This window comes from Bactrocera neohumeralis, chromosome 2 (genome assembly GCF_024586455.1).
Source record: "Bactrocera neohumeralis isolate Rockhampton chromosome 2, APGP_CSIRO_Bneo_wtdbg2-racon-allhic-juicebox.fasta_v2, whole genome shotgun sequence".
NCBI classification, from domain to species: domain Eukaryota; kingdom Metazoa; phylum Arthropoda; class Insecta; order Diptera; family Tephritidae; genus Bactrocera; species Bactrocera neohumeralis.
The window spans coordinates 3304890-3326863 of record NC_065919.1 but is presented as its reverse complement, the minus strand read 5'-3'; the positions used below and the strand labels follow the sequence as shown (position 1 = coordinate 3326863).

The 21974-nt window shown below is 38.9% G+C and overlaps 1 protein-coding gene across 1 annotated transcript in view; it reads left to right on the top strand.

The window, feature by feature from the left end:
- The window catches only part of LOC126751150 (uncharacterized), a 95495-nt gene extending 75188 nt beyond the window's left edge, over positions 1 to 20307 (top strand). Inside the window, exons 5-15 of the mRNA XM_050461161.1 lie at positions 4891 to 5001; positions 6993 to 8319; positions 14998 to 15088; positions 15273 to 15648; positions 15756 to 16356; positions 16619 to 16795; positions 17079 to 17271; positions 17343 to 17607; positions 17684 to 17861; positions 17942 to 17953; positions 18051 to 20307. Coding sequence (XP_050317118.1) covers positions 4891 to 5001; positions 6993 to 8319; positions 14998 to 15088; positions 15273 to 15648; positions 15756 to 16356; positions 16619 to 16795; positions 17079 to 17271; positions 17343 to 17607; positions 17684 to 17861; positions 17942 to 17953; positions 18051 to 19221 — 4502 coding nt within the window. The 3' untranslated portion in view covers positions 19222 to 20307. The remainder of the gene's footprint in view (positions 1 to 4890; positions 5002 to 6992; positions 8320 to 14997; positions 15089 to 15272; positions 15649 to 15755; positions 16357 to 16618; positions 16796 to 17078; positions 17272 to 17342; positions 17608 to 17683; positions 17862 to 17941; positions 17954 to 18050) is intronic.
- Positions 20308 to 21974: the final 1667 nt, after the last annotated feature.

The following is a 21974-nucleotide window of genomic DNA, read 5'->3' as shown; positions in this document are numbered from 1 at the left end:
GAACATTTTATCAAATAAATATAATTCAATTTTTCATTCCATCGAAATTCTCCGTTGTGGCAAAAGAAATGTAAAATTGATTTTCCAAGAAAATCAAGATGATAAGAGAGAGAAACCAAACCCGAAACTACCGCACAAATAGTTGCGAATGCAAATAAAAATTTTTCATACAACTAAATACAAACAACAACAAGTAATTTCAGTAATTCTAAGTAAATGCCGTAACCAACATTCCACTGCAGCTGCTTTTGATGGAACTTCAGTCAAACCTGAAATATTGAAATATTCACTAAAACAGAGCATGCAACCAAAATTATGCAACAACAACTATATAATCACAAAATAGTCGGCTTGTTCACTTTTATGCAATGCCAAAACTATGTTGGCGGTTATCGAAATATATTAATGTTTGCATTTTGCAATCAAAAGAAAATAATTGAAAACAAATCTTCACATTTGTTTTTAGTAAAATTGTCTTACACTTCGGTTAGTTAGTTGTTTGGTTGGATAGTTGTAGTGCAACATTCACCGGCCACCATTTCGATGAACTTCTCATCAGATTTGTTATGCTTTTAGGATGCTTTTAGGATTCAACGCCAGCAAACCTTTCGAGTCGTGAATTATCATAATGAGATTTAACTAGCCCTTGATTCTTCTACATCCTTGCACACTTTACGCTTTAAATTTTTCGAACACTACCAGTGATTTCTTCGTAAGTTGAGTTGCGAAAGCAATAGCTCTCTTACATATAGTATATATGAGAAGATGATGGCTTTATGCATACTTTTTTTATTTCTTGCTATCCATTGTTCTTTTCGATTCAGTCCCAAAGAATATGTGAGAAAGATTAAAAAAAATTTCTGCTTTTAAAAGTTCATTTCGCTTACACTAACTCTTCTTTAATCCATTTTCGAAAAAAATTTCACCTGAAGATCTTTTGTGATGCTTCAAGAAAGGATAATATAAACTATGTAATGTACTAAGATTATAAGCAGTTCCATTGTTTTGCCTTAGTTATTGCTTATTTAAGTATTACTTACTAGAAAATAATTTTAGTTTTGAAATTGGATTTCTTAAAACCACGTTTGTTTCCTTGCGATTTCTAGCACGTAGTTCGGCTTTAGCGGCATTTATGTTATTTTGTATAAAACTGAAATCGGGATACCTATGTATGTATATACATGTGTGTATGTTTTTGAATTAAGGTGCGCACATTTATGTATAACATTTTTTTCCATGGGAAAAGTGCAAAATGTGTACTGTAATCCTTAAAATATCCTTTTATTCTTTATGCAAATAATGAGAACTGCTTTTCTTCTGATGCAGAAACTAACAAAACCAAAACAAAAATCAAAGTTCTGAAAACTGCTGCACAAATTAATCCATGCGTAAGCGTGTGCCACTTTTATTGGAAATACTGCAATTAATAGCTCGAAAGTCATTAACTTATAAACGAGAAAAATTTAACCGTGCGTTTGCTCACATGCGAAAGCAATAAGCCCTGTTTCTTTTACCGCAAAGGATTATACGAAATTTTGATAATTAATTCTTGGAAAAAAGTAAACCAAAACATTATGTAAGACTGCTGTTCGAACAGACTCTCACTAGTATACATCTCGCAGTAGTAGCAAATGACAACCAGAAAGCAGCTTCACGCAATTCAATATAATAGTATTTGTATCATTTATGTGTTTTCGTAAGAAACTATTAACAGCTCATAGATTTGTAGACAGATATTTTAATTTACTGAATAAAATGAAGAAACAAATTTGCGAATAAATTGAGTTTAACTCAAATTTTGTATACATCTTGTATTATATTTTTTCCTACAATTAATCGAAACCAATTTTGTATGCATTAAATATGTTCCAAGATACTCAGCATATCAAATTTAAAACTCAAATTATGTTGCACAGTGCAAGCCAATTGTCTTTGTTATGCGCAGTTGCTGCAAAAGCACTGAAAAATAGTTTCTGTTTGTAAAATGCCACGAATTTTCATCTACTGTATTTATAAATGTGCGGTTTAAGTGCTCAAATCACTTGCCTCCTTTCAACTTTACCTCTTTTGCTAATATTTTCGACATCGTCTTCAACCGCTGCTCCGCCAAGCGCCTGGAAAATGCATGAGCATAAATATTTTCACTCCGCTTGCTAATCAAGAAAATGAAAATTAAGCTGTAATTTAGTTAGGTTTGCAATTTAGCAAATTGTTAAATTGGCGCGTCGGCTGGGTACAAGTATATGTGCTTGATATGTGTGCGCCCACAGGGCGTATGAGTAACCGAAAAGCACAGGCGCAGATGTTGCCTATGCACATAAATGTTTATGTAGATGTGTGCATGCATGCAAATGTAGCAGTGAAAGTATTTTCAAAAGCAAGCTGAAGTACTGTATGCGCAAAAACTTGAACACACACCCACAAAGCTCAGGTAACCCAACAGGGAATTCAGTTGCCTCTAAAAACACCGTCGTTGCAAAATATTAAAACCACACGCAAAAAGCTTGTGGATCCACACGCAGTACAGCATAGATTTCCTACTTGGCCACATAATTGGTTTCCACGAGACTTCAGTGTGGCAGAGAATTATATAAATATGTGCATACGTTATGATATCGCTGCTGAATCTGTAGTTGTGTACGAGCAATTCTGCAAGCAATTATAAGCTTTTGCAAGGGTGTAAAGCTTAGTAAGAAGTTAGCTAAGGCACACAACTAACTTAATGAAGAATTTTGCTATGCCTGCAGGGCTTCTTCCAGCATGCAGTGTGTGCATATATATGGCGGGGGTGCACATTGGCATAGGTCTCAGCCAATGATTTTGGCCGTATATTACTTTCATGAAAGTATTTAGATTATAAGTAGTGTTATTTAATAATTGTACTTCACATGAAGCTATGAAAGGTAATTTGTCCTTGACCCAGCGTCAATAGGCCTTCTTTTGTGAATTATTCCGCCGGCTTAAGCATTTTTTGTTTTTCTGGATTTTTCAAGTTCATTTTGCAAGGTGCGTTTGGATAGCCGTTTGTAGATGAAGCATGGTTTGCACACAAGCATGCAATTCGTAATGTATTTTATGAAAGAATTGCCCAAAGAAATAATTTTCAATCTTAATGTTTATTTTCGAAAATTTATTTACGAAGGAAACATTCTGCATTTTCTTCAATATTCAATTCTCACATAATTAAAAGGAATTAAGATTGTGTAGTCTCTTACGAAAATTTTCTATTTCTAACTCTATGTATGATTTGCATAAAAGTTTTGCTGTCTGCCTTAAAGTCAGTTATTAGAAGGCATTATTCCAGTAAGTCTGCTATATAGTGATTTTAGTGCAGTTTTTTCTTAATATTAGTCTGAAACAATTTAATAAGTAATTCATTCCCTATTCACAAGGAGGGAGATCCCGCAGCATGCGCTAACTATCGCGGAATCTGTCTTCTTCATATCGCGTATAAGGATCTGTGCGAAAGAATTAAGCCCATTGTGAATAAACTGATTGGCTTTAGACCTGGGAAATCCACCATGGACCAGATTTTCACAATACGTCCAATCCTGGAGAAGACTCTTTAGCTCGTACGGCTCTGCAGAATGACCTTGGGCACAACGATCACCCGCGAATAACCAATACCAATTGCTCAATAAATTCAGACATAGTAAAAATCGAAGAATTCACTTTTAGAGCCTCACAAAACGACGCGTATCTCATGCATTAATGCATATTTTGACGTGAAATTTAACAAAGATGTCATTAGCAGTACTACCAACTTATTAAAAAAAATTTACCGATTCGAAAAACACGCAAAGTATAAATTAAAAATTCACAATTTCAATTTGATCGCAGTATTATATCTCGGAATCAGCATAAATTCTACCAATAATCTAAGCCTGGGGATCAAGCGCAGACTAACCTTGCTTCTTTAAAATCGGTGGGCAATTAAGAAGCAAGTCCATCTTTCGGCGAACAACAATTACGTTCTATAAATCTGTCATTATTCCCGACCAATTATACGGCGCAGAAACTTGGATGATGACGACAAGAGATGAGGAAGCACTTGGAGCAACCGAGAAAACTGTTCTTCGCAATATCTTTGGAACCGCCCGCGTGAGAGATGAGTATCGAAGAAGATAGAACCACGAACTGTATGAGCTATATGTCGGCCTGGATATAGTTAAGCGCATCAAAATTCAAAGAATGCGCTGGTTAGGCCATGTCGTTCGCATGAACGATGATGCTGCAGCGAAAAACTCCTTCTACTTGAGACCCATGGGTGAACAACGGAAGCAAGAGCGTTCACGCATCTATCGGAAATACCAAGTGCATAACGACCTGTCTTATTATAACTGGCGTGACCTCGTAAAGGATAGAGTCAACTAGTGAAGTTTCATGTTCTCGGCCCAGACCGACCCTCATTTGTAGTGCTAACTCTCTTAAATTATTTTTGTTCTTACGCATAAAATTAAGAAACTTTTCTGTAATCATTGTAAATTATAGCTTAACTACCATAAAGTTGAGTCAAACATATTTGTGATAAATTTTCTAGCTCAAAGTACTACCAATATACCAACATTTGTATATATAAAAGGCAACACATTCCATTTAAATTACAAAATAACCTCACTTTAGAGAATGCGGCTCTATTACAACATCAATTTGATTCAAATTAAATTTTGTTGTCCCATTGCGACAATTGAACAAAGCCTTTATGTGACATCCCATGTGTATCGTTTAATTTCATTTTACGTGAATGCCGCTGCCTCCGCTCTGCGGCCTCACTGCAATCTATAATAATATTAATTTGATGTGCTCCACGCACTCACACTTGTATGGGTACAAATATATATGTGGCCATTTGACTTTATAACGCCATTTATTTACTATTTCTCATTGCAGATGAAAATTGGGGTATGCCACTCGCCATAGCGGCAAACCTACATGTGTCGTATAAAATTGAAATCGGCGACGACATACGTGACCTGCGTGCACAGGATAAAATTGGTAGAGGTAAGTGTTGCAAGTCATTGATACATTTCGCATATGATTACAGAAAAACTGGGCATATTTCAGTGAATTAATTTTAAATCATTTAAAGCATTCATATTTAAAAATAAGTGTTTCTATAAATGGTTCAGGCAATCATGTGCACGAAAGAAAAGTTGCAGCCATTCAATCTATAAATATTGTGGTAAATGGCTTTACCCAAATGTGGCTTCTACAGAAAACGACATATGCAACGGGTATGTCAATAAGACCGTTACGAAGTCCTATCCTGTGAAAATACATTCGGTGCCATTATGTACACAACTCGATTTTTTCTGCATGGCCAGCCCGGGTACGCTTGCAGAAGTCCAGACGCTGAACCAAATTTTCGACGATTTTCAAGCATTAATCGGCGATACTGCTGCAATTTTACGTTCGATATTCGTACTAAGTTCATCAATCGTCACTGCTTTGTTGGCACAGACCATAGACTTGACGTAGTCTCACTGGAAATGGCCTAACGACTTCAAATTACACGACCGATACGGCCGATTAACTGGGACATTTCGTGAGATAACACGTTCACCAAACTTGGTTTTCAATAAATCGATTATAAGATTCGCTGTGTGGCTTGTGGCGCCGTTGCAACCACATATTGTCCTAGTTCTTATCATCCAATAGGGGGCAAAAATATTCGGTTATCATTGAGCGGTAACGATTATCATTCACAGCAACGTACCGGTGTTGATCGTCACGGAAGAAGTACGGCCCAATGATGTCGCCGGCCCATAAGCCGCACCAAACCGCAATTTTTTCAGTATGCAATGTTGACTCAAAGAGAACGTGTGAATTTCTGCCTTACCAATAATGTATATTCTGCTTATTGATGAATCCAGAAATAAGCCTCATCGTTGAAGATGATTTTTCGATGAAAATCCGGAACAATGTTTTTTGCATCAATTTGATCTTGTAAGGATGAAGGCCAAGAGGCAAAACGACGTCGCAGATTAAAATACTTTTACTAAATTCTGTGACTTCGGTAGTAAATATTAATAATTTCGACCCGCTGTTGGATCGTATATCTTTCCATGATGAAAGGGCAAACCTTACTGTAGTGAAATGTCAAAAGAGCGTGGGCAAATGTGGCGTTGTTTTCTGTTCCCATCGATTTGCTTTTGTTGCGTCCTTATTGAAAACCTTTATATGTGATATTTATATGCATCAACTTTATTAGCGCTGCTTGTGTTTATAACCACTATATTTTCACCAGTACCAAATAAGCTTACAAAAAGTATAAACATGAACCGCTAGTTTTCTGTCTAAAATTAACACGTCCAGTGTAAAAGTGTATCTCTCATTTATAACTCAAGACGACTGCACTGATTCTTATGACCTTTGGGGATTTCAAATCCAAAATGGACCGAGATGAACTTCATTACTTTTCTATAAAAAATGGTTTCATTCTTCGAAAGTGTATCTATCTATGTAGATTCACGTATTTATTGTTATGGTCTTGCTTTATATATATTGACTTCATCATTTGAGTCTGGGAAAGTGAAAATAGTCCTTAGGAATCAATTGCCGCAAACATGGCACAGCGTAGCTCTGTCAGAGAAAGTTTGTTTTGAGACGCGATCCATTTTCGGACTAAGGGCTTTATAGAGAAAGTGCCATGAGTTGTCGGGAATCTGTTCTTCAAAATCGATGGGGGCTATTGTGATACTTCTTATAATTCATTATTATTGGGAGAATATTTAAAATGTATACTACTCCCCACTTAAATAATTAATTGCAGTTGAAAAACATAACTTGGCGAAAAACTTAAAAGCTGGAATTCTACTAAAAAATATTCATTATTACAATAAGGTATAACTTATGTTATAAGCAAAAAGTATCTATTTAACATGACTTCTTTAAGGCTATAATTACAACGCCATTCTTTCACTTATATAAAGCTCATATCACACTTTCCTCTCTCTCTCTCTCTCTCCAAAACTGCATGCGTCAAACGACAGCCATTATCATCACGGCAGACATGAACGATGCCAGCACATTACATCTGCTGACACAGTTGGTGGGCCTGCGACACACCAAAGTACTGCTCATCGATGTGGTGGCCACGTCCTTTAATGCGGAGAATAATTTCTACAAGAATTTGGCGCGCATTAACGGCAGCGCCGAACTAATGTCCAATTTGCTGCTACTAACAGTGCTGAGCGATAAGTACCGTTACTTCTTGAAGGTCGCCTTCGAAGACAACGGCATTGGATTGGTGCAGAACTTCCGGCAAATGCGGCGTTGGAAGGCGATGACAACCGACGGCAAGCGGGGTGCCGAAGCGAGCATACTCAATTGGCCAATGCACTTGGACAGCTCGGTCACGCGTGCGCTGCAGGAGCACGAAGAGGCCATGGCTGCTGAGACATTCGTAGGCAATAATGAGCACACTGCCACCACAACGAGCACAACAACTGTGCAGCCGACGCGTGACACTTTGGCGGCATTCGATGAGTGTCCACAGCTGAGTGGGCTGAATTTTGTCGAGATCTGTCCGAATATCGAAAATGTAACGGGGCATTGCGTGCAGTTTTTACAACAAAATCACAACGACAATAATGCTACACGTAACGGCAAATTGTTGCAACAGCTGCGCACATTGCTGAAACAACTATGCCACATACATCCGGTCACCGGACATACCCGCGCCGAGCAAGCGCGCATTGCCAATTTACGGAATTTCATAGACTTTTTCCATTTTTACGATTTTATAATTACGAATGTGCGACAACAACTAGCGGCGCATGCAACAAAACCAAATCCCAGCAAAATAAAGCAAGCGAATGTGCCGACCGCAAAGCGAAACAAAAATCAAAACGGTAGCGCCGGTGTCGCTGGTGGTAGTGATGACATTGACACGCCAGCTGGCGTTATCAGCGCGCAAATGCCCAAGTACGATTTCATTGTATTGGATGTGGTGCACGAAAATGCGACTGCCAACAATAATAACCACAATAATAACAGCAAAAGTAGCGTTACCACAAATGCGGCTATAGTTGACTTCAATGATGGTGTCAATGCTGACACCAATGCAACGGCGGATGCGGAGTCAACAGCATCAATTGACTCAATCAAATGGCGTCCACTGTTGATTCTGGAGCAGCATGAAATCAATTCCAACACTTATATTACACATTCCGTGCAGCCGGGCTACGACGAATGGCTGCTGGTGAGCACGGCACAGCTTTGGCAATGCGGCGCCATCTGCTGGACAATTGTGGCCATTTGCATTGGATTGCTTTTGATTATTGTGGCCGCAAGCGTGGCTGCCGGCATAGCAATGAGGTAAGTGGCGTATTCGTGCTTAAAGCATTCGGCAGTAATTTTATATGCCCATTTAGTTGAAATTAGCGAAATGTGTTTGGCTTTTTAGTAGGTGCAAAGTGAAAACAATTAGTCGCATACATATGTTCTACTAAATGATTGCACTTGCATTGAGTTACCACATACTCACTTTGGAAACTGAAAATAAATGGATTTGATAATACAAATAGCCTTATATTTTAAAGATTTTGTATGTAAAATGCTTCCATGAATACCGAAACTTGAAAAGGTATGGCTTTATCTTATAATAACTGTCATCGGTTCGTCAAGCGTTGGGTAATAGCTCATAGTACCCGGTATAGGATTCTTTTTTGTATAAAAATAATATTTCATTTTTCCTTACGTTTCTTCTTGTGTGCTTCCGGCAAAAACAAATAGCGCAAATGATGTCAACATATCCAGGAATATGAAATGACTTTCTAGTTTGATTAAACTCTGGGCATTTCAGAGGAACACAATGCTTCTATATCCTGAGCAGATAACCTCAGAATTTTCCTCTTCTATGTAGAAATAAAAAAACAACAAACTTTGACCTGAAGACTCTGTGGAAAGTCATACCAAGGCTTTTCAGTTATCCAGTTCTCATTCTGCCACCATGTATGGTATATATAGGGTAGTCGAAAAAGTATTTTCATATTTCTAATCACACATCAACTTATTTTCTTTATATTTATAATGAACTTTAATGAACTAAATATGTGTCATTTTGGTCAACTACTTTTTGCCACTTTTCGCTAGACATTATTCCATGAGTGTAAAACTTTTCCGGTTTCTCCGCGAAAAACTGCGACAAGTAATTTTCACAGGCTTCTATTGAAGTCAACTTTACTCCATTAAGGGAGTTCTGCATTGACCGAAACTAACGGTAGTCAAATGGTGCAAAGTCAGGGCTATATGGTGGATGCATCAAAACTTCCCAGCCAAGCTCACCCGGGTTTTTCCGAGTCATCAAAGATGTGTATGGTCTAGCGTTGTCCTGTTGGAAGACGAAGCCGTTTCTGTTGAACAGTTCTGACCATTTTTTACGATTACTGCTTTAAACTCATTGGCTGTTGACAGTAAAAAGTAGAATCAATCGTTCGGTTAGGTTGGAACAGCTCATAGTGGTTGATTCCTTTCCAATCCCACCAAACACTCAGCATAACCTTTCGAGGCGTCAATCCTGGCTTTGCGACCATTTATTGAGATTCACCACGCTTGGACCATGGCACATTATTGTCGATTTTGATCCACTTTTCATCTCCTGTTACCATTCGCTTCAGAAATGGTTCGATTTCATTTCGTTTCGGCAAAGAATCGCAGATGCTAATTCGGTCCATTAAATTTTTCACAGACAATTTATGTGGTTCCCAAACATCGAGCCAACGTTTTTTAAACGGTTCAAAACGGTTTGATGATTAATGTTAAGTTCCTTAGCGATGAACGCACCTGGTCAATATTTCCCATAATTTCATGGACTTTTTCAACGAAAGATCGACCAGAGTGAGGTGCATCTTTCACATCGAAATTCGCAGAACGGAAGCGAGCGAACCCTTGTTGTGCTACATGAACTGATACAGCAATACAGTTTAATCTTTTTCGATAAATAAAAATTTTTAAAATTTTAAAATATTCTCTTCGCCGATTTATTTACCCCTTCAGAGGATTCATAGCCATATACTACCTGCAGTCAGCGTTAAACAGTAGGCAATACGTTCCACTAAGAAACTTTTGTCTGTGATTTGAGTCTATCTCAAAAAGTCTGCACTATCACAACACTTTCCCAAGGTACTCAAACATTTGTAATTCAAAAACATTCGAGCATCACGAGTGATAATGCCATTTAGCACTTTGAAATTTATCTGTATTTATGTATTTATAATCTCCCATAATTAACAAGTTACATCCACAAGTAATTGATTATGACGTATTTATTGTGGTCTAGCACAAACCTAATCCTAATGCTTCGCTCGAATTCGCTTGCATTTAACCAAATTAAAGAATTTGTAAATAAAGCCCAACTACGGCCACTAAGCCATTGCGGTTGTGGCAAATACATAAATGAAATATTAACAATGCGAGGCTGAGTAATTACTCTAATGAGCATTCGGTCACCATAGTGAATAGATGAAAGCGCTAAGCAAACACTGTGGGCATAAATACTATCATGCTATAGTAACCAGCTGGAATTGAAGGTCATAAGTCGCTACAGCTTTACCAATTAATTGTATCATATTAGTAAGCGTATTTCAGCACAGTCATGCTTTACAAAGTTCGAGACTTAACTAAGTTCTTCACTTCTCTACTCATCTCAGCCACATAAGCGAACTTTTGGTTTGGTTCCTCCAACGCCTTACGCCCAAACTTGCCCTCTGTCAGTGTTTCTGAGCATCGTGTTGTTTTTGTGTATCTTTTCAGCCTTCAAAGGTTTATTTTATAAATGAAAAAAAAGGTTATTGCAAACTTTTGATGCGGTTCCAATTGAAGTATGGTTGTGAAGCCTCCATTTTCATGACTCCTTGCTCCTTCTTACTATTTTATTATTAGTTAAAACAACAAAAAAACGTTAACTTCTACTGAACCGAGGATATAATACTTTTCACACACATACGAATGATTCCTTGCAAGAACTTCGTTTTGATACTAAACTATATGGATACTGCAATCCGGTCTGAACAATTTGCTCGGGGACTGCACCATAGTCTTAGACATTTATCATTCATGTCAAATTTTGTGAAGATATTCCGTGAAATGAAAAGGTTTTGGATACCGATCGTTCAGTTTGTATGGTAGCCATATGTTATGCCATAGGGTTTTGATATCGGCTTCCTGTTGAGTGTACAGATGTTACAAGTGAGAGGACTGCCAAGTATATGAAAATTGAAATTGAACAGTTCGTACAAAATCATTTCGATCAATGCGAAAGAGACTCACAAATGTAAAATTGTTTTGACTGATTAAAAAGAGTGAGAATATCCGATCTACTAATACCTTCACTTGTGCCACAAACTCGAGTTTAAGGTTTTATGCACTTCCCGTGCCTCGAAAAATAAGACTCTAAAAAAATCCATCGAAACGGAAAAAATAATAAAAATGTTGTTTGTCAACGAACAGTTAATTGTAGACGTTAAAACGTTGTAAAATTGGTATTATGGACTTATTACGGTTTTCTCACATACTATTACGGTATATGCAACAGAACATGTATCCGCACACAACCCTACAGAGAGCGCCGCATGAAGCTTTAAAAATGGCACCAATTAAATTAAATTAAGCTCTATATATACGCGCACTCACCATTTTGTATGTATGGGTGTAGATGCATGTGCCATATATGGGAGAATATGCATCTGTGCTCATCTGCAGTAAGTATTTGTAAATACGCGACGCGTGGTGCACGCATGCACGCGACACACGCGCGCACTTGCGCCCACATGGGCATACTGAAATGTGCAAACTTTCGGATTTTATTAGCGTAAAAATGCCACGAGTATACGCACTGCACTAAAATTGGCAGTAAAACTTTGTTTAATCGCCACAAAAATGAATATTTAGTGCGATTTCAGTGGGGAGAGTTTCAAGTTTGCGGCTTTCCAGCGCAATTCAATGCAATTCCCCAAATATTACGTGTAATAAAAATGACATGAAACAATTTTGGTTTGTTTTTTGTTACACCTAATTGTTTAACGGTATATAATTGCAGCAAAGCGTATGGGAATGCACCTATTTTACCTACCGCAGTTATTGAACTGCTTTAGTAGTGTAACACATCTAAAAGATAAAGATCCAACATAATCTTTTTCTAACTTGTCTAAAATAGAAACATCTTCTGTAACTATGCATACATATGTATATCGCGTTGAAATACTGTACAGCTTGGCTTACAATTCCACCAAAAAAATTGTGCAATATCAAATTCACTCCACAGCTCCAATTTATATGACAAATTTTACATTATCCTTGTGGCTTATACAGGGTTTGCGCGGAAAGTAATAGAACTCATTTTCTTCCGCTGCGACTGTTCTTCGGAGTGAGCGCGGACCGACTGGAATCGGTTGAAGGCGTTCCTAGCTAACCAACGAGCGGCTGGTCAGTTGTTTCCGAGCACCTGGAGAGTCAGGACAAACATTAACGCGCGACGTGTTTCTGTGAGTGGTGATAACCGAAAATGATGTGATCAAGCAGGCTTACCTAGATGTTACTTTAGCAAGAAGTGTTGTGTTTTGGTGGCACCAGAACTTTTTGGAAGGCCGGGGAGAGATCGCTGATGAATGAGCAAATCCAAAGTGAAAACGATGCTCATTGTCTTTTTTGACATCAAAGGCCTCGTCCAACATGAATTTGTTCCTCCTGGATAAACCGTCAACGCCAAGTTTTACGTAGAAGTTCTCAAGAGACTCAAACGAAGCGTCAATCGGGTCCGACAAGACATCGCAGCCGATTGGAAGTTGCACCATGACAACGCTCAGCTCACACCGTCTGAAAAGGCCGATGAAAGGCAAGCATTTTGAGACGACAGAGGGGATCCAAACAGCATTCACATGGCAGTATTTGTGATGCAATAAATTACTTGGATTACCATGTCCAAGCCTAGTCCTGGATGATGCTTCTCCGCTCAGATACATTCAAAGGAGGCGTAAGAGAGAAATATTCGCTGAAACAGAGTTGGCGTAAGCTTTTTTTACGAATGGCTTAAAACTTACGGGAAGGTTTGGTGAGAGGAAGTTTCCATCCACTCTAAGCCTTCTGACCACAGTAGGATCTTCCAAGCGGAAGTAGTTGCCATATAGATGTACATGCAAAGTGCAGCCTCCTTCAGTATACAAATATCACCTCCAAAAATAAGGCAGCGATTTTTGCGAATTCGAGATTGTGCGCTCAAGATCAGCGAAAGCATGTAAGGCTGTCTGCTGAACGGGAACGTGGAAAACTCTGCTGGCTTCTTTTAGTAAACTACGGGACTTCTTAGACCAACTTAGCAAACGTTGGTCAACTACCAGCAGCTGGGCAATCGCAAGATCCTTCTGGTACATGGTAAATCGTAAGGGTTTTTTCAGTGGTTGTAGGAGTTATAATTGGACACTGTTCAATCGGGATTCATGCAGTAAGATTGATCATTTTACCGGATGCCAGCTGCATTAGCTGTTGAGATGATGAGATAAAACCAACTAAAATTATTACTATTATAATAGCCCGCTTTTTCGAGATCAAGGCAAAATTACATTGGATCTCATAATTTTAGACATCCGGTTGAAGTAGCGAAAAGATATAAAACACCTAAGCATATTTGTGATAGCTTCACGGCGGTTTCGACGATAGATAGCTGATATCCAACTACAGATATGTTTCGTATGGCTTCACAAAAGACCATACATAACAGTGTACGGGCGATCCTTCATTTTGTTTAGGGCTCAGTCATGTAAATTTACATAACCTAACCTAACGCACAGGCAAACAAATATCTGGAAATCAATGCGTTATCATCAATCTGTTATCTTATATCTATGCCAATTAACTTCAGTGTGCTCATTCCAAATTGAAAATGTTGCTGAATTCCACCAGTAAGACAAGTAGTGTCTCTATGAGTACTCATATTTATATATACATATATATACTTATATACGGACTTTAAGCAACACACCCAACCACAACTAACCATAAAACGATGCTATTAAGTGGTCACTGCTCATTTGCCAGCGTCTTAATTTTAATGCTTAGCCGACGCTCTTTAAACACCCTAATAACAGTTTATTTGGACCAATTACTACCGCAATCCACCGAACTAAACGAAACTAAGAAATCAAGCAGCAAACGCTGGTGCCATGCATACCAGCTATTTAGCTATTCAGCGCGATTCAGCTACTATTTAATTGTGTAAAAGGCAATGAAACAACTTCACTTACATTTTGATCAGCTACAGACACTATCATAAATATGCGGCAGACACCGTTAAATGATACACAAAGCCATAAAAGGACCACTAAGCGATAACAAACTTGTACATAATGAGAGGCGAGCCAGTGGCACGGAGTCAAGTGGCACGTATCCTAATAAGGTATAAAAAACACAAAGCAAATCAAAAAAGTAGCTCGCAAACAAGCAAAGTTTAGCGCCAAATTACACACACATTTACGCGTATGCGTGTTAGTGGCGTTGTGGCGTTGTGGCGTCGCACACAGCGAGAGTAAGCAGGCCAAGCAGCCGAGTTAATGACTAATCTGCTACTTTGCTTCACTGAAGAGGGTCTACCACGCTGAAATATTATGGCTGCGCGTGAAACTTTAGCACAGTTCATTAATATAATTCCGCAGCTTTAACTACAGCTCGCTGTTTGCTTCTTTTTCTTTTTCTTGTTGCATTTTATAGCATGAAGTTAATGTTACACAGGCACACAAACGCACACAAACACGCGAGCACCATTGCAAATGGCAGGTTAATACATAAGCGCAAACTCTCGAGTGCAACATTCAATGGCGCAGCGCTCGCATTCGCGCCATACTCTCAAGTTGATGGCAGCTATTTTTAAGATGTTTTAGTTCAAGCTCAAAGTGGAGATTTTGTTTACTAGCACGTTAGCATAGCATTTTCGGTTGTAATTACTAATAAAGGGAGAGCAAAAATTATTACGTTATAATTATCCAATTACTTTTATACTTCCAGGAATTACTTTCTGCGTAAGCGCCTCTCGAAAGGACCCAACAAAATTGTACTCTCCGCCGATGACTTCGTCTTTCCAGTCGACTCACGCAGGGTGGGTAAAAATTGTATTCACTTTGTTTATGGTGGCTTTTAATATTAAGTCAGCTAACTTGCCAAATCGGTCTTTCTTAATAACATTCAAAAATCTATTTGTTCACAAAAATCATATGAGCCATTTAAGTACCCTTTCAAACTCATCCTGTTGTGACTTGTATACCCTCTCTTTTTCCCATAAGGTCGACGAGGGCATCGAAGCCATGCTTTGCTGCTGGCTGCAACAACTACAAGAGTTCGGTGGCCCCGAAGTCGACAAGCCTGATTTGCTCAAAGGCTCAATTGGTTCGCTAAAAAATCTTGGCCTAATCATACCGGGCGCCGGCACAGCCACCGCTGCTGGAGGCGCAGCAGCGAATGGCGGTAAAGGTACGTCCGGCACAAATAGCTTAGCGCGACATAATCCCGCGCTGCTAGACATGCGTGCGCGCTACAATGGCGATTTGGTGCAACTGAAAGAGATACCCTTGAACGGCTCTACTGAATTGAAGGCCAAGGCAATGGACCTGTTGGTGATAGCGCACGGCATGCGACACGAGAACATTAACCCCTTAATTGGTGAGTAATAAATACTTTTTGCTGTCTCATGTTTAATTAAAACTTTGTTTGAGAACTGTTTTTTTTTTGTACCGTAATCTTTTCTGCTACCATCCGCCTCTCACTAGGTTGGCTATCCGATCCGAATCGCACAGCCATGGTGTTCGATTACTGTTCGCGCGGTTCGCTGCAGGATGTGCTCATCATGGACGAAATCAAATTGGATTGGAGTTTTCGTCTCAGTTTGTTGACGGATTTGGTGCGCGGCATGCGCTACTTCCACGCCTCACCGCTGCGCGTGCATGGCACATTAACGTCGCGCAATTGTGTTGTGGACGCGCGTTGGGTACTGAAAATAACCGATTATGGTCTGCCATCGTTCTATGAGGCGCAGAATCTGCTGCCACCCACCCGCACCGCTAAAGAACTATTGTGGACAGCACCGGAATTGCTACGTTCAATGAAAACTCATCATCATCACCATGGCCGCGTGCTGGGCACACAAATGGGTGACGTCTATTCCTTCGGCATCATCATGCAGGAGGTGGTGGTACGCGGTGAGCCCTACTGTATGTTGTCGCTATCGCCAGACGAAATAATAGCGAAGATTAAAAAGCCACCGCCACTGATACGGCCATCTGTATCGAAGGGAGCGGCGCCGCCAGAGGCCATCAACATTATGCGTCAGTGCTGGGCTGAACAGCCTGAAATGCGGCCCGACTTTAATTCGTAAGTACCGCGCAAACACTTTATTTATCTACTGCTTACATAACTTGCTGGTAATGAGCAGTAAGGCAGGCCTATAAATAAACTTTGTGGACATTCTGCATATATTGATTTTATGTTATGTTTCACTCTTCTATTTATTTACTTGGCGCTTCGTCTTCACCTTATTGCCGCGCTGACGCATTATTTTACCTGCCGGCTGTTGATGACACCCTTAACGATGTGCCATGCATAATACGCGCCATTTGCTGTAACAATTTATCAGCGTTTACGAACGCTTTAAAATGCTCAATCACGGACGTAAGGTGAACTTCGTCGACACAATGTTTCAAATGCTCGAAAAGTACTCGAACAATTTGGAGGAGCTGATACGAGAGCGCACAGATCAGCTGGACATTGAGAGGAAAAAAACTGAACAGTTATTAAATCGCATGTTGCCAAGGTAAGAAAATTCAAAAGAAGCAAAACTCCCTCTCATATAATTGCCACAATTACAATGAAGGGAGAGTAAAAATGCGGAGACTTAACACATTGAAAGTACAGACACTAATTACTCCCCAAATATTTTTGAGGAATTGTACCCTTGAAAGGATACCAAAGTCAATGGCTTAAGCTAATATAAAATAATATTCATAAGTGAATAACTTAACAGCTATATTCACGCCTCTTTTTCACTGCCTTGCCTTGGTTATTTATATAATAATGTTTTCTCTTTTCACCTGCAGTTCGGTGGCGGAAAAATTGAAAATGGGTTTGGCCGTTGAACCAGAAGAATTCTCCGATGTTACAATATATTTTAGCGACATCGTTGGTTTTACAACGATTGCGGCCCACTGTAGTCCCGTACAAGTTGTGGACCTGCTGAATGATCTCTACACCATTTTCGATGCCACGATCAACGCTTATAATGTGTACAAGGTATGTGGAAATGAGACTACTTATATTCGCAAGAATATGTAGCGATAAGTCGTAACTTTGACTTTCGGTAGGTGGAAACCATTGGTGATGCTTACATGGTTGTTAGTGGCTTGCCGGTGAAAATACCCGATCACGCGGAACAAATAGCTACAATGGCATTGGATCTGCTACATCAAAGTGGTCGTTTCAACGTCAAACATTTACCCGGTGTACCGTTGCAATTACGCATAGGTTTGCATACAGGTCCCTGCTGTGCAGGCGTCGTAGGGTTAACAATGCCACGTTACTGTCTCTTCGGTGATACGGTGAATACAGCGTCACGTATGGAATCCACAGGTAAGGAGTTCGCTTGTAAATTGAAATGTGATATGTGTTATAACGTTTATGGTTTTTTTTTGTTTTTGTGCTGAAGGTTCCTCTTGGCGCATACACATGTCGCAGGAGACACGTGATCGCTTGGAAGCACGCGGCGGCTATACGATAGAACAGCGCGGATTAATTGAGATAAAGGGAAAGGGGATGATGAACACTTTTTGGCTGCTGGGAAAGAAAGGTTTTGATAAACCGTTACCTGCACCACCGCCGATCGGGTAAGGCTATCCTTCTTTTATATTATCAAGAATACCATTTATTTAAAATATCTTTTCTAAACTTGAAAATGCTTACTCAGTGAATCCCACGGGTGAGTGTTGTGAGCCAACTACAAACATATTATTAACTCTTTTTCATATAGCACATTTACTAATTCTGCTTTTTGACACCTTCTGTATTGGTTTCAGTCTCGATGAGTCGCTCATCCGCAACTCGATCACACTCAAAGCACAAGCGAACAAATCGCGCAACAGCACCAATCCATCCTCAAGTCAATCCTCTTCGCTGGCTGGCGAATCTGTCGAAGTCAAAGTAGAGATTACGCCACCCACCAACGCGGACGTTTGCTCGTCGAACTTGCCGAACTCATACTCGTTGGACTCCACCTCTACGAACACAATCAGTCCGAATGTCACATTATGTCCGGATTTCCCTGCGAAGACACCTAACGCCAGCCCACAATCGCGCAAAATGTCTGAACTCTCACCTGACAACTTGCTCACGCCAGGCACTTTCAATCGTCTGCCGAGCTCGGCAGGTGGTTCTTCATCGCGCCTCTATAAAAAAATCGAAGAGATGATGGATCTTAGTTCACCGTACAATCATTACAAATGTCTCAGTCCTAGCGAGAGTAATCTCACACAATTCTACGATGGTAAATACTTGTATAGCGGTGGTGGTATTTGCAGCGCCGTCGGCGGCGGTACTGGCTCTGGCGGCGGTAGTGTACACAGCAGTAGCGTTAAATTCGACTCGAAACCTGGCTCAAGTCGTCTATTGCGCCGGCAATTCAGTCTCGATCGCGATGATACGCAATCCAAATCGGAACATCATCATCACCATCAGCATCACCAAAGCTCTTTGCAGGGTTCATTTGCTATGACGCTGATGAATAAGTCCTCAATGTTGGAAATACCTATATTACATGAAACCTCGCGTAGTCCGAAAGGCACATTGACACGTGCACACAAGCAGAATTCCACTTCGATCACACAAGATCTGGAGAAAATCGAGGAAATACCGCTTTCGCCTGCATCCTCACAACATCACAGTAGTTTGGACAGTAATCTGAATCGCAGTCCACCCTCCACGGTAGAGGCACAAACCCCGCCAACAAGTGCGACATTAGCGGCTGCATTGCTGTCGGCGCCTACCTCGCCAGCGCCATCGCGCACCTTAAACGGCGTCGGTTATAATATGAGCGGCGGCGTCGGCGCTGTAACAGAAAGTCCCACCACCGATGCCTCGACGGCAACCACCACGGCTTCAGTTAACTCAAACAATACGACTCCTGGTGAGGAGAGTGGAATTCGACGCAATGAACTGACATTAAATGTAGAGACTTTACTTAGCAGGTAGGACACAGTTTAAGGCGTTCAGCGTTGAACGTCGTGTAAGACTGGTTGTGTGGCTCGTATGGAATACGAGTCGGACCATAAGCAGATAGTGTTAAGCAGTTAAAACGCTTATGCTTCGGAAAGCGCTTTGAGCACTTTTTTATTTCAATATTCACTATTTTCTACCGTCGAAATTATATTTTTTGTTACCTTGTAAGATCCTTCAGCTCAGAATGCACAAACTCGTAATTTCCGCAGTCTTTTTACTGACAGTTTACGTATGTTGTTGTAGATGAAAACTTAAGTTCCATGCAGTACAAATCTGTTAGAATCCATAAGGAATGTGATCTTTATTAAGTATGATATTTTGGATGGAAGATTGTTAGTAAAAATATAGGCAATTGTAGTGGTTTTTATGGGAACTTTATCTATGCAAGTAAGTTCATGTAAGACGAGCGATATCAAATCTTTTTTTAGTGTGCCATCTATAGAACACTGAATCACAGAGAAACTTTATAATGGTCTTTTAGAGTCTTATTTAATAAGGCAGGCCGATTCTAAAGGAATTTTTCAATAATGAAGTGCTTCCAGAGATATAAGGTGGTACTTTTCGTTCATTCGAATAGAGGTTCCAGTGGAAAATATTTATATAAACAAGTACAGAACGAAGGGAATCGCTACACATTTGAATAAGGCGGTAAACTATTTCAACTATATTCCTCGAATAGTTTTCAGAAAGATTTTGAAAAGCATCAGAAAACTGGTTAGAAATCAAATGTTCAATCGACTGAGCTCTGACAGAATTTCACTTAAATATTGTATCAGCTGACTGTTAGTCATTGAAAGCGAACTGAGTCGTCGTAAACGAAGCTGTTAATTATAAGTGTACAAGTTCACAGAGTTTATTTCTTCCATGGGAATAAGCAAAGCTCGAAAAAGAACTTCTATTCGGTTCGAGGTAATTATTTGGTGATCGTCAACGATCACTCGTTGCTGGTCTTGCCTTTAATATCTGCTTTGTGTTGCTAGCGAGAGATGTGGATGAATTATGTGTCTTAGAAAGTGTGTAATCTAACCTATATATTATTGTTTTGGTTAACTTTTAAAAAAAAAAACTAATATATAAATATTTATTGTTTTTGTTAAGTTGGTTTAGAGATTCTGAAACTATCTGTTATTTTTAATAATTTTGAAATCTAGTCAAAAGTGAGCATGAGTCTAGAGTTTCTGGAGTATCACTTCGGTGAAGCATGGGCTCGTTAGCTCTGTAAACAGTGGTCTTTGTTACCGACTCTTCCGTAATAAAGAAGCAACTGCTTCTCTTGAGCTTATTGCTGTTTTTTATATTTTTATATAAAGACCTTTAGTGTGCTTAATAGCTTGTATTAGTAAAGAGAATCAAAATTCGTACAAGTTGTATATTCAGTGCTTGAAAAACATTCTTGCTAAGAGTTTAAAGATTTGTAGTTGTTTTTGAATGTTTTCAAAGAATTAGAATAAATTTTGTGAACATTTCGACTTGAACGTTTATTTTTTAAGAGACAATCGTTGTTACTACATAAACCTAGTAATTGTAATGTAATTTGTAGTTATATAAATATAAAGTGTAGTCTGAATACTTAGAAAACCAGCAATTATATAACATATTAAGTAAATACATAAACGATGCATATAGACGTTTACAAGTACATTCCTTTATATGTATATACAAGAAAAATGTGAAAAGTACATAGATACATATAAGCAATCCATATATATATAATGAATTATATATTGGACGAAGCTTTGTAATTGTTGCACTAAGATGGAAACTCGTATTGAAGTACAACAATTGTTAATTTCGCAGGGTTTGGGGCGTGTTATATAGCTTTTGAGAATGTAATGCCAAAGATGTAACTGAAAATACCTAAGACGGTACAAACTTACTAGATAATGAAACAAGAAACTTATTTACATACAAACAATATCAAACATGAAAATGAAAGTACTTTCAATTAATGAGTAATGAGGTTTATAAAGAGAAAATTAATTGACATAAACTAATACCACTGAGTTTTTACAATAACAAGAGAGTAAAATAAACCCAAAACCGTTATTAAATAGTTGTAAGTAATTTGAAACACTAAAAAGACAAAAGAGATCAATACCCGTTGCCCTGAATTAACCCACAACAAACATGTTTAGTATGAGTTTATATGTATGTATGTGTAACAAAAATTTACTGAAACTTCTCAAATACTTCCGAACTAAAACTGAATATAATTGGATTAATAAATAAGTCCGAAATAAAATTATAATAAAAAACAAAGGAATTTATAGAAATCTTTCAATTATTTGGATATTTTGGTACACATCCTGAAAACGAAATGGTAAAGCCTTCTTTATTGTCACCCTTGTGCGAAACTCCCAAAAGGATTAAGCAACGAATTTCCGCCTTCATAATACATATACTTGTAGTTTATACAGCTGGGTTCTGTCGACAATACGGAAAGGTTCGTTCGCCTCAATCAGAATCATTATAAATGCAATAAGTTGCTCGTGTATTGTCATTCTTCTGTAATTACACCATTGATTTGGGCGAATACGAATATGAAACATGGTCGAATAAGTAATTACTTTGTGTTGGTCTAGAAATAACGCAAGAAACGATTTTAGGTTAGATTTCAAGGCTGACAACTGGAAGTTTCCATATCATACCAATGATATATGAGCCAAAATGAAAGAAAATCTATGAAGATGGCACCTCCAAATTCTTCTTCTTCTTTACTGGCATAG